General features: G+C 39.2%; 1 protein-coding gene across 9 annotated transcripts in view; it reads right to left on the bottom strand.

Annotated features, from left to right (window-relative positions):
- ARID1B (AT-rich interaction domain 1B) overlaps window positions 1-14,563 on the bottom strand; it is a 291,114-nt gene that overhangs the window by 22,824 nt on the left and 253,727 nt on the right. For 7 of the 9 annotated variants that reach the window (XM_029962868.1, XM_029962870.1, XM_029962869.1 and 4 more), the window contains 4 exons: window positions 11,216-11,325; window positions 10,316-10,474; window positions 4,169-4,378; window positions 572-776 (listed from right to left, as the gene is read on the bottom strand). In XM_029962868.1, coding sequence (XP_029818728.1) covers window positions 572-776; window positions 4,169-4,378; window positions 10,316-10,474; window positions 11,216-11,325 — 684 coding nt within the window. The remainder of the gene's footprint in view (window positions 1-571; window positions 777-4,168; window positions 4,379-10,315; window positions 10,475-11,215; window positions 11,326-14,563) is intronic. The other 2 variants (XM_029962866.1, XM_029962867.1) reach the window with 1 other exon arrangement.

Below are 14,563 nucleotides of genomic sequence, written 5' to 3'. Positions count from 1 at the left end.
CCTCCAAACTATGATGTCTGGCAGTGGGGATGCACCATACTCTCAGCTCTCCATCTGCCACACATTTGACATGAGCTGCATCAGAGCAACCATCTGAGACTCACTGTTCAGTCCAGCATCTGCCACCCTGACTCCAACTGAAGCCTTACTGACCAACAGTTGTGTTGAAAATGCAGCTTCAGATTCACAGCAAGGAAAGTGTAAGTTCCAGAGTCTTATCTTTAGACAAATGGATGCTCCTTTAAGGCTGCTTCCTGTTCTACTGTGCAAGCACATCCATGCAGAACACTGTTCTTTTTATTATGCCAACATAACTCTGAACATTATGGGTACAATGTCTTTGTATGTTGGAGTGAGCAAGGACAAACCAGACACATGACTGCAGATGGCCCTTCAGAGTTAAATCTGACTTGACTCAGCTCCAAGTTTGAGAACAAGATGCTAGCAACAGATTTATAGTCGTCGTTCGTCCAGCATTAGCAAGACATGTTTCTAAATATATAAAGTGTAACCTAGTATCTTTTGCATTCAAAAAATGGTTGTGTAAGAGGCTGCAGTTCATTTGACTTACCAGGAGATGGCGGCTGAATCTTAGGTTGTTTCTTGGTATCTCCAGTGCTGAAGACTTCTGGAGGGGGCTCCTCCCCTCGCTCAATCTTGCACTCGAAGGCAAACAGGTACTGAATGTATTGTTTTTTCAGGGAGCTGGCTGCGCTGCTCGAAGTGCCAACGTTCAAGGTGGTTGCCAGCTCACGCCACTTCTTGTTTTTATTAACCTAGCAAAGTAAACAGCAGAATCATTGGTTTGCAGTAAAGTGTTTTGCTTAAGTCGGGAAACTAAAAAGGAAAAAAAAAAGCACTTAATGCCCTGGTTTACTTTTTTTTATTTTCCTCTTTTAACTAATGCTCATTACTCCCACACGCAGTAATGCACAGACAGCATTTACAGTTATAAAACCATTAAGGAACCTGCTGATAGCTACATAAAAAGCTTTGCTTGTGGAGTCTTCTGCATGGTGCATCCTTTAAATGTCTAACAGTCTTCCAGGGTCTATGCTCTTCAGTTTAGCAATCCATTTCCAACCAAGTCCCTGCTCATTCTCTCCCTCTCTGACACCCACCCACACCCACCCCATTCTAATTAAAAAGCAGCTTCTAAAAACTAATTTAGAAAGCAGTAACAGCGTTACTCTGCAATTTAAGTGTTTGAGCATTAATACAAAAAATAAATTTTTCTCCCAAATAGCCACGAACTGTCAAACAGTTCAGCTTGTAATTCCTGGTTCAAGTCCTTTCACTTTAGTCCGTCTTGCAGGGACAGATCGATGATCCTCTGGCTAGATGAGAAGCACAGTGAAGCCAGGCCCCTAATTAATTAAGGCAGACTTCAAACACACATGGCTAGTCCAGCAATACTCTGTATTACAATGCTGCCTACACAACTCCACTGTGAGTCTTGTTTGCAGTGTAAGGCTGAGAATATTGAAAGACTCCACTCATGAGTTCCTCAAACACAGCTGATCTGTAATAACAGCAAAGTTCATTTGTCATCCTGGATGATGCCGCTGGCTCACTCAGCTGTACCACTCATAGCAGCCAGTGTTTCTTCTGTAATACCTGATGCCCCCAAGTTCATTCAACCAGTTATGCAATTCCTAGGTATGATCCAAGAAGAGGGGTCAGTACCAAAATAAATAGGCTTTAAACATCCCAGATTTTGTTGAGGAACAATCCTGATTCCATGATGTCTGCTACTTGCCCTGAGGCCTGAGATTTTAATGACTCTAATTTAATTTGTATAGCTAGAAAGGTTATCATTAGCCATACTGTTCCTTAGTCTATGTGACAGCAAAGGAAACATTTTTTATGTTTCTCTGTAACACCGTAACTGCTGCCAGTCAGCAAAGATTTTTCGAGGATGACATTAATAGCAAACAGGTTGGGATGGCTAAGTGTTTTTATTTCTCTGGTACACCCTGAAAGAACCCAAGAGTTAAAGAAGACCAGATTTTCATAAACTGCCCCTGTTGAGGCTTGAAATTCAGTTACGCAGCTCTTTGTTCCTACTGGCTTACAGCTAAGTGGTGCGTAATGAACACATTGCATAATGCAAACAGAAACGTTCATGTCTAAATGCCCAGTATATTGGCATTTAAAAGAAGACTGCCAACAGCTGGTCTGTTCACGTTTGGACCCCATCAACTGCAACCATTCAGACAGAGAATATGCACCACTGCTGCACAGCTTAACACTCTGTCACTCTCCAGGCAGAATCATGAGATGTGGAGTGCAGCAGTTGGAGCAACAGCTTTTTAGGAGGGCATCACACAGATGTATTTAAATAAAACTCGGCAAGCAAAGCTCTGCACCTCTCAGTAACTCCAAACAGATAAGCATAGCGAACACTCGTGGGCACACCAGCAAAACCAGGAACCTTTATTCTAACTGTAAATTTTTAGCAGTACTGAAGCACATGCATTTGTAACTCAAGCTCTTTCAAAAATCAGTCTAAGTGAACAGTATCTATTCTTTGGCAAAGTATAATGTCTGTCGCTGAAAATCAACACTGAATGTCCCAAAATAAAGTAAACTTCCATAATAAGAAAACATGAATGACTATCTAGAATATCTCATCTGCCCCTCATCTTGCTCAATTTTTGATGCTAAGAATCATACTATGGGCATAATCATGCTGTATGATGCAAAGCAGCTGCATGACACGATTTACCTGTAATAAAGTTTCTGAACAAAAACTAATCAAATCTGTATGATGCTGGGGGGCATGACCAGATCACTAAAGATGTCAGGATAGTATCTCTTACCCATATACAGCATTAAGAATGGGCAAGGTGAATTATATTAGGTTTCTCTGCCTTTCTTTAATAACAGGAATAGCTAAAATCCCTGGATTTGAAGGGCCAAGGATCTAATTCATAGTCAAATCCTATGTTGTGAGGTGTACTTTTAAAAATAGCTTTGAAAATGGTACTAATTTTTGTTGGACATTCCTTTCTTGAACTAACCACACAGATTATTAAAATGCATTCTTTCTGAGGATCTAATTTGCTTGCCATGTTTTTGAGTTAATAGTTTGTAATTAGTGTAAAATTGTATCTGTTTTAATATTACATGTTTTATATTAAATACTGCACAGACATATTTATCTACACAGCCATATGTAAGACCTCATTTTGCAAGGCGTTAAACATCCACAAATGTCCCTAAGTCCACAGAAATTATGGATCTCTGCACTTCACAGTAGTTTCTAGCACCTAGCCAGAATGATCCCCCAGATGCAAGGGATACTTTGTAAAAGCATCAGGCAAGAACAGGAGACTTTGAATGTTGAATCTAAGACTTCAAATACTGACCGTTTTCTCCTGCTTTCCCTTTTGATGGTGCTAGACAATTAAATATTTCATTTTGCTCTGTGGTGGTCAGTCTTATTGAACTCATGAGTAATTTCCAAACATCCCTTTGCAAAACTTCTAGTTAACTGGTGAGAACACAAACCAAAGCTTCTCCCTCCCATCTGTGACAATTTTTAATCTCAGCTCTTCCTGCTTTCATTTTCCTTCTACTCATTTAAGTAATTTACCTTTTCCTTGTAATCATTATGTTTGCAAGGCAACCCAAAATATCCTGTAAGCATTTTCCCAACACAGGCAAAGCACAGTCTGTGTCTAAGAAACAAATGTACTACATACAGACACTCAGATGAAAGGTTTAGGATGAAGGACTGTAGTTTAGGAATATATCTGCAGCTTCTCTGGAGAGATGAACTGATTTGTCCTAGAGGCTGTATCACTATCTGAGAAAGATGGATTTAAAAATCTCCTTTCCTTTTAGCTCTATCATCTGCTTCTTACTCATAACTTTGATTCAGTGGCCTTTTCTTTTTTCTTCTCTTAGTAGCATTACTAGATTCCCCTGAACAGGCAACAATTTAATCTCTCTATAGCAATGGTCAATCTTGATTCAAACTCTGAAATTTTAGGGCCATTATACAGCCCAAAATGAACTCCAGACAGATATTAAAGCATGAAACTATTTTCTTCAACAACACTGTCAAGGCTGAAAACATAATGGTGTAACCAGCAGGAAATACTCTAGAAAAAAACCGTGTATTGCCTTTTCAAAAGGTTCATTTTCAAACACTACTTCTTACCTGTGCTAAACCTCCAATCTCTTTGACGCAGACATAGAGCCTGAACAAGTCCAAGGGCTTCTTTCCCACAGCTGGCAGACTGGCCACAGGTGTGCCCCTCTCCTCCATGAATGTCAGGTACCGATCCACCCACATCTTTCGCTCCGGCTCATTTCCTAGCTCATAGACTTTAGTGATCTTCTCACCAGTTGTGGTAGAGGAACTTGATTTCTAAATCACAAGAAGAAAAGAAAGAGTTGGGGGAAGGGTGGGAGGGGAAGGGAAGAGAAAGTAAGAAACTCACAACATTGAAAAAGAGAAGATGTCAAACAAACTAAAGCTATCACACAACAGTCAGGAATGAAGGCTACTAGTTCAGGCACAAACAGTACATTCTGTTCATATACGGAAAAGTACCTTTCTAAATAAAGGGCCCAAACTCCCCATTTTCATATTTCTTTCAGTGATCTGAACTTTGGATCCCAGAAGGCAAGTTTCTGATGTTGCCTCATGTCATTTTAAGAAGAGGTAGCTCTCACACAGTGCTTCTCATGCACTTATCTCAAAGTGCTTTGCAAGCAACCATTTTGGTAAAATTAAAAACATGTTTGTCCTATACAAGTTTAGAAAATCCTAAAAATGAATAAAACCAATCCTGTCTTCTTTGCCCTCAAAGGGGGCTAGAAAACTTGAAAGTGATTTCTCCAGAGCAGGAATTACACAAAAACAGTCTAAAGTGTGAATCATGGCAAAGCAGCACAGGGAGGACTAGTACTCTCTTCAGAGTCACAAATGGTTAAAAATGGTTACTTTATTACTTCTTCACATCGCTGCTGGCCAATAAGCAAGATGAGCAAGGGTGCCAACAGGAACCTACAAGGAGATTGGTGGCAATACTCTTTGTGAACTGTCAATTACCTGCCTGTCCAATTAGGCTTAGAGTAGCTACTACTCTCCTCCCCTGACAGAGGACAGAAGATACCCATCTCACCTGTCCTACCTTGCAAAGAGAATGTGTGCTGAAAACCAAGGATGGGCAGCAACTACAGCTGAACCACTACCAGGAAAAGCAAAAGAGCTGGTAAGAGCAGAATTCTGTCTCCATGGCAGAAAGGCAGCAGTGAACCTGTTTTCCCGCTGCTCTTTGGGCTTTACAGCTAATGAAAGCTCATATTATGTTTGATCCCCCCCACCTTTAATTTTTTTTTTAAACTGCGGAGACAGGAGAAAGCAGAGAGGCTGCTACAAAAGCTATAAATTCTCACCCTTTTTTTCTGTGCAATATAACCCTGTGAGCTAGGCTCTATGCCATGTGTGGACAGGCCTTGTTACACTCTCTACTTGAGCTGCTTCTGATCTGACGGCAGAGAGGGGCTGCTGCAGCAGGAAGACCCTCCCACTTGCAAAAGGTGAAGTGATTTGCTCAGCTGTGTGGAAGATGGGAATGGTTCAGAATCAAACACAAGGGAAAAAGACTGACATACAGCCTTGGGAAATGATCCAAATATGTGAAGGGAAACATATCCCTTATGTCTGTATAGTAAAATCCTAAACTTTGTTGTTGATTGCAGTAGACACTTCTTTAAACTCATCTAGTCAATCACTCTTTCCCTCCTTTGCCTTTTCCTTACTTTGAACAGAAGACAGCACAATTCTCAAGTAAACAGAAACTCATTCCTAGTTGAACATCTCTAAAGAAGACCCTAGCCATACCTCACAGATGCTACAGAAGCACCCACTTCGCCCATGCCCCCACACAGCAGTGGTGAGGCCTGGCACTAAATGCCATGAAGGAAGGATTCAGTGGGGTAGAACCCCACTGCCAGTGATTTTAAAAGCATTCCCACCATTCATCGTGCATGTTAGCCTGGAAAATATAACAGTCTCTGTATCTCCTTCCAGCCGTCAGCTGAAACTTGGCAACGTTGGAAGAGAGTCAGGAGAAAAGAAACATGAAGCCAAGGGGGGTGACCTAGTAGTTCCATGAGCCATTGCTGTTCTTTCCAGTGAATGGATATTCATTTTAATTAAATAAATAGCCTCCTGTAAAGTTTTCTGCCTTGCTGACACTGAAACTTCTTCCCAGCAGTCCTTCCTACAGATAGATATGATTACCCTTCTTACTTAGAAATGAGGTGCTCTCCTGAATTTACTTGAGCCAGACTCAGCTGCATTACAACTCCTACTGAAGTCAGAGTCAAGGCTGAATTTGTTTTACTAATACTAAGTGGCTGGCAGGAAAGTACTTTGACATGAATCCTGCAGATTATGCAAAGAAAGCACAAACTGATTCTGTAATGGCAACCAGTTTACTCAAGAGCATCGCTTGCTATGTATCTGGGTGTTTAAGAAAATCAGTTTAACTCTTTGCAACAAATATACTTTGTCAAAGTTTGGGTTGTTGTTCGGTTTTTTTGGGGGGTGGGTGGAAAGAGGGAAGCAGGCAAGTCACATTGTTTTTGCAGTGAGAACAGATATGTGATCACACAGGCTTGAATAGCTGAATGAATTGGAGCTACCCCACTACCAACTGCAGTAAGTATGAAGTTACTCTACTACTCATTGGCATTAATTTTAATCTGACACTTAAGATGTCCCAGAACTGTAACAAAAATGAAGGTGGGAAATTTCAACTTTTACCCAGAAAATTTTCTATGTGCTTATATTCTAACATATGAAGCAACAGAATAGTTTCTATTGCTCTTTTATCGTAATTCATGATTAAGAAACCTCAGATTTACCAATTTTAGGATTTCATTTTTGTATGTTAAGATTCATTTTTCAAATCCAATTCAGAGCAGAAGGGAAAGAGTTAAGAATTTTTCATTCTGCGTTTTTCTACTATACATCTCAAATGATGCTGCTTTTCAGCAGTGTGGCAGCAGGCTCTAAAATGACAGTATAATCTGAAAACTTTTCACAGCTTACAGAAGGTAAGAAGTGTTTCTTACTGTGTGAGCTTTCAGGTTGTCATGCTTTGTAAAATGGGTGCAATTTTCTTCTAAAATGAAATGTTAACTGTAGAAGAATGCACTGGAAGGAAGAATGCTATTCCTCAAGAGTAAAGATCTTTTTCTCTTCTCTATTTTTATAAATGTAAATGTATAAAAATGACAGGTGTGTGCAAGCTAGTCTACACACAAACAAACTTCAGTTTCACATGGGCAGGTTCATCTGGAAGCCCAAATTTGCCTACAGGTAAATATTAACCATCAGAAAACAAGGGTTTATAAGAGAATGATCCCATTGTTAACCAAAACGAGCACATGTCAGGCAATGCTGGAAGAATACAGATCATGAGCCTTTCTTCTGTTAAGTTTGTTGATCATTTTGGTGATAAAAGAATGTTATTCCAAGCCTGTGGCACATACCTTTACTGATTTAGTTGTATCCTACTCTGCCCTCAATCCTCAGCACTCTTCCACACACGGTATGTCTGGCCATGTTTAAATGAGTGATTAAAACACTCCACCAAAGTATGTGGATACCAAAGCCAATTCCCATACTAAGTCTGCTGAACCCTATATTAAAACCCCCTATTAAAACTGTATTATATACAGACCCTTGTATGGTGAGTCTGCAGAATCCTTCAGAGCAACACAAATTTCTGTAGGAGTTCTTTTCACATGAAAGGCAGTGGATAGTTGTTTCTGTACATATCTTTAAGCATCTATATTTATAGAACTATCTACCATTCACTTCTCCCACTTCAATGAAGAATTTGCCAATTTACTACTCTTTTACTACAGAACAGAGTGTGCATACACAGGCAGCAAAAACTGCCGAAGTCCAGTCTCTGGCAGAGGCTTTTGCAGGACACAATCCTCTATCAAGATTTTCTCCTGAAGGACTCAGTAGACCCCTCACAGATAGCACCATGGAGATGTAGTACTATTCAGGTGTACTCACTGTCACGTTCATGAGTACCTATGGACACTGAACAGCATTTTATGGGGTTTTCATAACCTACTGTTTTATTCATGTTGCAGTGACCCTGCACAGTTCACACCCATGCTTGGAATGTCTCTTTTAAAAAATTTTAAAACTACCTCACTGCTGTCAGAGATGCACATTACATGCAAAATTTGCATGGCAGAAGTGTTCTTTTACTGATGTACACAAAGAGGCCTCAAAACATAATGTTTAACAATTCCTTCTTCCCATTTTCATATGGCTCTTTTCCACACAAAACAGCTGAAAGAGAGGATCCACTTAGTAGGATCACAGGGATATCCTGAAGTGAATCAGAATATTCACCCTTGCTTTTATCCTTTGCTGGAATGGAGAAGTTGTAGCACATGAAACAGCTTTGGGATTTAATGAACCAATTCAGGCTGTTTTCAAGTGTAACGAAATGCCTGCAATCAATCATTCCACTCTATGTCAGGCTGCTGTTGATGTCGATGAAGTTATCCAATCCACTGGCCATCACAGGTAGAAAGGGACCAGCTCATTTACACCACTTATTTTTCTATCCTTCCAAAGTACCGTATGTATCCACATCTGTGCACTAAGAAGCTAACTGAAGCTTTTGGACAGAAGGACAGTCAGAAGAAATTGAAAGCAGAAACTTTCCTCATTTATTTTTTCCAATGCTATACTTTGGCATATTTACATGGAAAAATCTTCACATATGTTCATGATGGCTGTAGGATTTGCTACACAGTTTATGCAATAAGCTCAGGAATGCACTGTTGTTTGGTACCCTTGTAGAGGAAGCACTCGATGTGTTAGACAGCCTGTGCAGTAACTCTCGTTTTCCTCCAGAAAACTGCCCAAACAAGCAATACCCAAAGTATTCTTTGCTACAAAGAAAGCTAACAGAATTTTTGGTATCATGCTTTCAGAAATGCTGTGAAGAAAAAGATGAGACTTTGTGGGAATAAGTAACATCAGCTGCCTTCTGAGACTCAAAGTTGCTGTCAAATAAATATCCAAAGATTGAAGTGGTGCATTTCATGCCATGCTGCCCCTTTGTTCAGGGGATTCTCTAGATGCCTGATTTTTGGATGGGTAGATCTTTTCCCTCTGATTGGCCTTCCTCTGTTTGCTCTGAGACATACACTTCAACGTATCACTTTGTAAAAATTTAGTTGTTTATCACTAACATTGGAGAAAACACCCTTTATACAAGAATACGTTTCAGTATTTTACTACGATCGTTCCTACTTTTGATAAGAAGAAATAAGAGAGGAACAACATGTATATTTCTAATTAAAAACAAAACAAAACAAAACAAAAATGATCAAGTGGACATTTGCTCCCCATAGGCCGTATCAGCTTATGTCTTCATTCTCTTTTCTATATATGTATATAGATTTTCCATGTGTATATCTATAGATAGATAGGTGATGAAATTCAGTTTTAGCTCCACACGACTCTCTCAGGTTTTTCTTAACAACCTGTATGAGAATGATTAAACATTATTCACCTAAAAATTAGTTTTCTAAAAATGTACATGCATCAGGGGCTTTTTTCTACTCACAATCTGGGTTATTTCAAAATAACCCAATGAAGCAAATTAGAAACATTTTTGGTTTAGACTGTGCCCTGATAGCCTAATGGCTGTACTTCCAGATACACAATTCAAAAATAAAAATGTTTCAAAAACATAAATGGTAGCTTTTTCGTGGTGCTGAGTCTATAATTTGACTTAGTTTCAAGAGGGGAGAAGATTTCTCATTTTGTTTTGTTTTGTTTGGTTTTCTTTCCCTAAATAATCATAATAAAGACAAGTGCAGCAACCAGAGTGAAGTCAGTTGTGTGAAGGAGTTTGGGCCCAGGAACAGAAATGGAATTGTCCTTAACAACACAGTCGGCATGCTTGGAAGCTGATGCATTATAGGAAGGACGTTTTCTTCACAACAACTGCTGTTTTACCAGACAGCACACTTGCACGATGCACGCAATTTTATTCTTTCTTATTTCAAAGTACTGTTGGGACAAATTTTGCCCTTGGATAAGCATGCTCAGGCCCCACTGAAGCCAGGCAGTGGAACTTACAGTCATGTGTCCGAGAGCAGAATTTGTACCCAGTCTTACAGAGAAAGAAAACTGTTTAGTGGATAAATAATGAAGAAAAGGAATTTACAAAACAAACAAGCAAGCATTAAAATATAATTAATTACAAAAAAATAAACAAAAACCAAAAAAACCAGAGCCACTTACAGGGCTTGATGGAGTCTTTGGCCAGCCTGGGCTGCTAATGCTATCACTTTCATCTCCATGAAATGAGGAGATGCTAGCAGAGCTTGGGGACATTGGGGAAGGGACTGGCAGGTTGCCTGGGGTTGGGGGCTGAGAAATACCCTGAGAGCTGTAGCTATCCTGTGGTAGAGGAATAAAAAAAAATAATATGACAAAGGCAGGGCAAACTTTATTAAAAACAAAAAAAAATACATCCATTTTAACAGACTGACCAATTTTTATATATAAAATATATATAAACAGAGAGACACATACAGAAAACACACACATATATAAATATATTTATATATATATTAAAGGTATTAAAACAACATTGTTAATTAGTATAATTTGGAAAGTTTGCTGGATGCTTGGCTAAAGTCACTAAGCCACCATGCTTACTTCAAGCTCACATGAAATGCTAAGCATGGGTTTCCCATTATGAAAGAAAGAAAAAAACAAGCTGTTCACCTTATTTTATCAAATAAGGCAGGAAAGCAAAATATTAAAGTATGTTGCTGCTGCTGAGGCGGCCAAAACAGGAAGCTATAACTGAAGGCAGAGAAAAATGGCTGCAAGGATTAAAACCAGGCAAGACCCTTCTTTCCCACCCACCTGGCACAGCTGAATCCCCACGCAACTTTTGGCTTGGGATGCTTTGCCCCCACAAGTTAAAATGCCATAAGAACTAGTAACTTTCAGATCCACACAATGAAGGAAAAAAGAAAAAAAATAAATAAAAGAAACAAACAAAGAGATTGCACGTGAATGGAAAGGCATGCAGGAAACAACAGAAGTGGGTAGGCCAAAACCAGAAGATGAAGGACAACACAGCAGACTTCTGCAGGCAGAACCAACACCACGTGCGGAGGTGGTAAATACCTTTGACTTGCTCTCGGGTTGGGGTGGTCCTTCTTCTTTGCCATCTGCTTTGAGAGGAAGGGGTAGTTTGGACTCACCAGGTGTCATCATATCTGCAAGACCCATAGGTGCTAATCGAAAACAGGAGAAACAGTTAAGCATGACTGTGTTTGGCTTTGCAGGAAAAAACACGCTTCCTTGCTGCAAGACTGTGGTGCCATGTGAAGGAGAGGTTTTCCCACCTCTGTCCTGTTATTCTAGCCTCTGGAAACCTGGAAACCTCTTCAGTTGAATTGAGGAAATAAAAGAGAACGAACAGGAGAGAATACAAACACCATGCAACAACAATCACCACCACTTTACAGAGCAAAACTCATTCTTTGTGCTGCTGGTACTCTTCAACTGTCTCTGCATTTGACCACAACATTTTAACAGAAAAACAACGTATTTTAATTACTGCACTCTCCCTTTAGCAACAGACAAACATAAATGAAAACAATACACATTTTGCTTGCCGTGTTGAATCCAAGAAAAAGGCTGAATTTTCCAGTTACGTCTGTATTAAGGTTGGTGTCCAGCAGATAATTCCTGCCCCTACTGACTTCGATATGAATGGTTCAGCCTCTGTGACCCTTAGCTACAGAATTACAAGCTGTAAACTGTGCTCTGTTGGAGAACTTAGCACTCAACTTCCTCCCTCCTGCCAAAATGAGGTGGGACTATAATGAATGCACAAATGTCTTTGTCTGATAATGGCATGCAGTTGCTTCCCAGGAGTGCGAGGAGTTTAAGGGTTTTTTATTTGAAGATGCAAGTGCTAAGTATAGTATTATTGCTGCAGAGCTGCTGGGTTCCTGGATTTCTAGAAAGATGCAAGAAGAAACATCCAGATAAATAGACAGAAAATACAGGGCAGAGGAGATGCTAGGAGGTGCCATAACACTGAATCAATGCAAATAACCAGAGAACAGCAGCAAGACACCAGGTGATTCTTCTCCTGCTGAAAACCATGTGCGCAGCATTTGTGAAAGACTGGATTACCTTTCCTTTCTCTCCTTTTTTAATCTCCCTCATGTCCTTCTTTCAAAGAAGGATATGAGATGATAAAAACACAGGACAGAATAACCTACAAGACAATAAAAAGGAAAAAATACAAACCCCAAATCTAAACATTATCATCATTGTCATTACCAGACTAGCATGCCTCTCACAAAATGATAGTGCTGGCTTGCACTAGGCAGCAGGCACACTGCATAGCAAGCCAAAGATAGGAGGGGGAAAAGAAGCTTTAAAAATACTTCACAGATTGCCCACTACAAAATGATTATTCCACATATTCATGTATTACTATGTTTTAGAAAATAATTAGTTTTAATTACAGCAGTGAGAGCATGAGCAGGACTCTAGCGAATACTCTGGCAAGCTTTGCAGTGCTAATTTGCTAATATCTTTAGCATCACTGCAGGTTGAAACTCTCGGTCTGCCAAAAAAACCTACCCAGCCATGTGCAATGTGAGTTTACAACTGTATGCTCAATATTCAGCTTTGAACTGCCGGTGTTTTTCATGGGCACATTTTCTTGTTTTTTCAAAGCACATTTGTAGCCCAATCAAGCCCTTAAAGTCATCACAACACACAAATCATAATTGAGATTTAAAAAAAAAATTACTTGCAATACTTCAGACTTCAAGAATTGGAACAAAAAGCCTTTTACAAGTGATGCAGCTGCAGAGAAAAATCTATTGGGATCAGCTAAAAATGCTGTTATTTTTATGTATGTGTGTGAAATCTCAACAAAACATTCAGTCAATATGCTACTGGGAAGTCAGCATCCACTAAGCATTTGATTTGTATGCATTTTGCCCTTATACTCTGTTTGCAGAGTTGGGGCAGCTTGTGACCATTCTCAAATGAAGAATGGCAGCCTAGCACATTTTAGTTTTCAATTCCACAATTAAAAAAGTTATTTTTCTTTTAGAGATTTTTAAAAAAATACGTATAAAATGGTCAAATATATGCCATGGTCTCGTTTCAAACTGGAATGCAGAACTGTTAAACAAAATCCATTTTATCAGTTAGCATATTTCAAGCGTGAAAGTGCTATAAAAGAAGTCTTAGTTTTAGTTTCAAAGCAACCAAAGATGGCCCTTCCCCTCTAAAGCCATTTTAGAGAGGTCAAAAAAAGTGACGTTAACAATCATGCTTCTTCACCAGAATTCTGCATGTCTAAATCCTCTGCTGATATCTCACTGTTATCTAGGTTGGCACACTGTATTTCTATTGCAAAGAATTTAAAAATTGTGTCCACTCCTGGTTAGTTTTCCTTCCATCAGAACTCCCTTATGAATCTCTTTTCCAGAGGGGTTTAAGTTAACACTTCACGCAAAAGGGCTGTGGTAATCTCCAGTCTGGAGATTACCACACATATTTTGACTTTATTAATCATGTTTAGAAATGTAAAAATATAGGCTCATTTTGGCTTTTGAATATTGCTTGCTGGTATATGCAAAGACAACTATCAGGAATTAGAGACAATTATTTAAAAAAAGGAAAGTTTCCCAAATTCTGTTTAATTTTTTGTTCTAAATTATTTACTTCATCTACATTCTTTCTTTCTACCTCAAAGAGGAGAACTGCAAGCATTTTACTAGCAAACTGCAAGGCTGTCTAGTTTCCCTATAGCTTTTACCTAAGATGTTTCCACATCTACTTTTCTATCTGCTGTTGAAATGCTGTTTCGTAACTTTTTGCAAACATACTCTCCAGTGATTTGTGAGCAGACATTCTTTCACTTTTTTTAGCTAAGCGGTACAGCAAGAACATTGTTTTGACCCTTTCTGAGCAGTGAAATACTGTTATTGTCACGAAACTGCTAAAATAAGACCCAGTCTCTTTCTACACGGGTACTAATAATTCTTCATGTGAAGTGCAAACCTAAGGATAAAACATTGTAGAGAGGAGGGTAACAGGGAAAACTTGACTCAAATAGTGTTACGGCATACTGTGAACAGGTTTCAAGTACTAGCCTCTGGCTTATTATAAGAATTTAAGAGCTAGAATGATTTCAAAAAGCAAGTATGGGTCAAGGTCCTGAATTAACTATTCCACACTGAATTTCATGTACTCAAAGGCAGATATTGACATGAGTAAAACTGCAGCAAAGTATTATTTTTTTGCTAAAGGCTGCTCTTCTAGTCCCAGAAGATGAAGAAATACTGTAGGAGCAGTAATATACAAACATTGTTTTTCTCTTTATTGCTAGTGCAATAACAAATCATGCTCTACAAAACCGAATATTCTTTCCTTTGTAAGACATTCCTTTCTCCCTTCCACCCCTAGCACTATCCCTCTGCAGAAAAGAAAGAGAAG

The sequence above is a fragment of the Manacus vitellinus genome, unplaced genomic scaffold, assembly GCF_001715985.3.
Source record: "Manacus vitellinus isolate BGI_N305 unplaced genomic scaffold, ASM171598v3 scaffold_4_pilon, whole genome shotgun sequence".
Classification (NCBI taxonomy): Eukaryota; Metazoa; Chordata; class Aves; order Passeriformes; family Pipridae; genus Manacus; species Manacus vitellinus.
The sequence above is the reverse complement of the archived record's forward strand: the minus strand, read 5'-3'. Positions and strand labels throughout refer to the sequence as shown.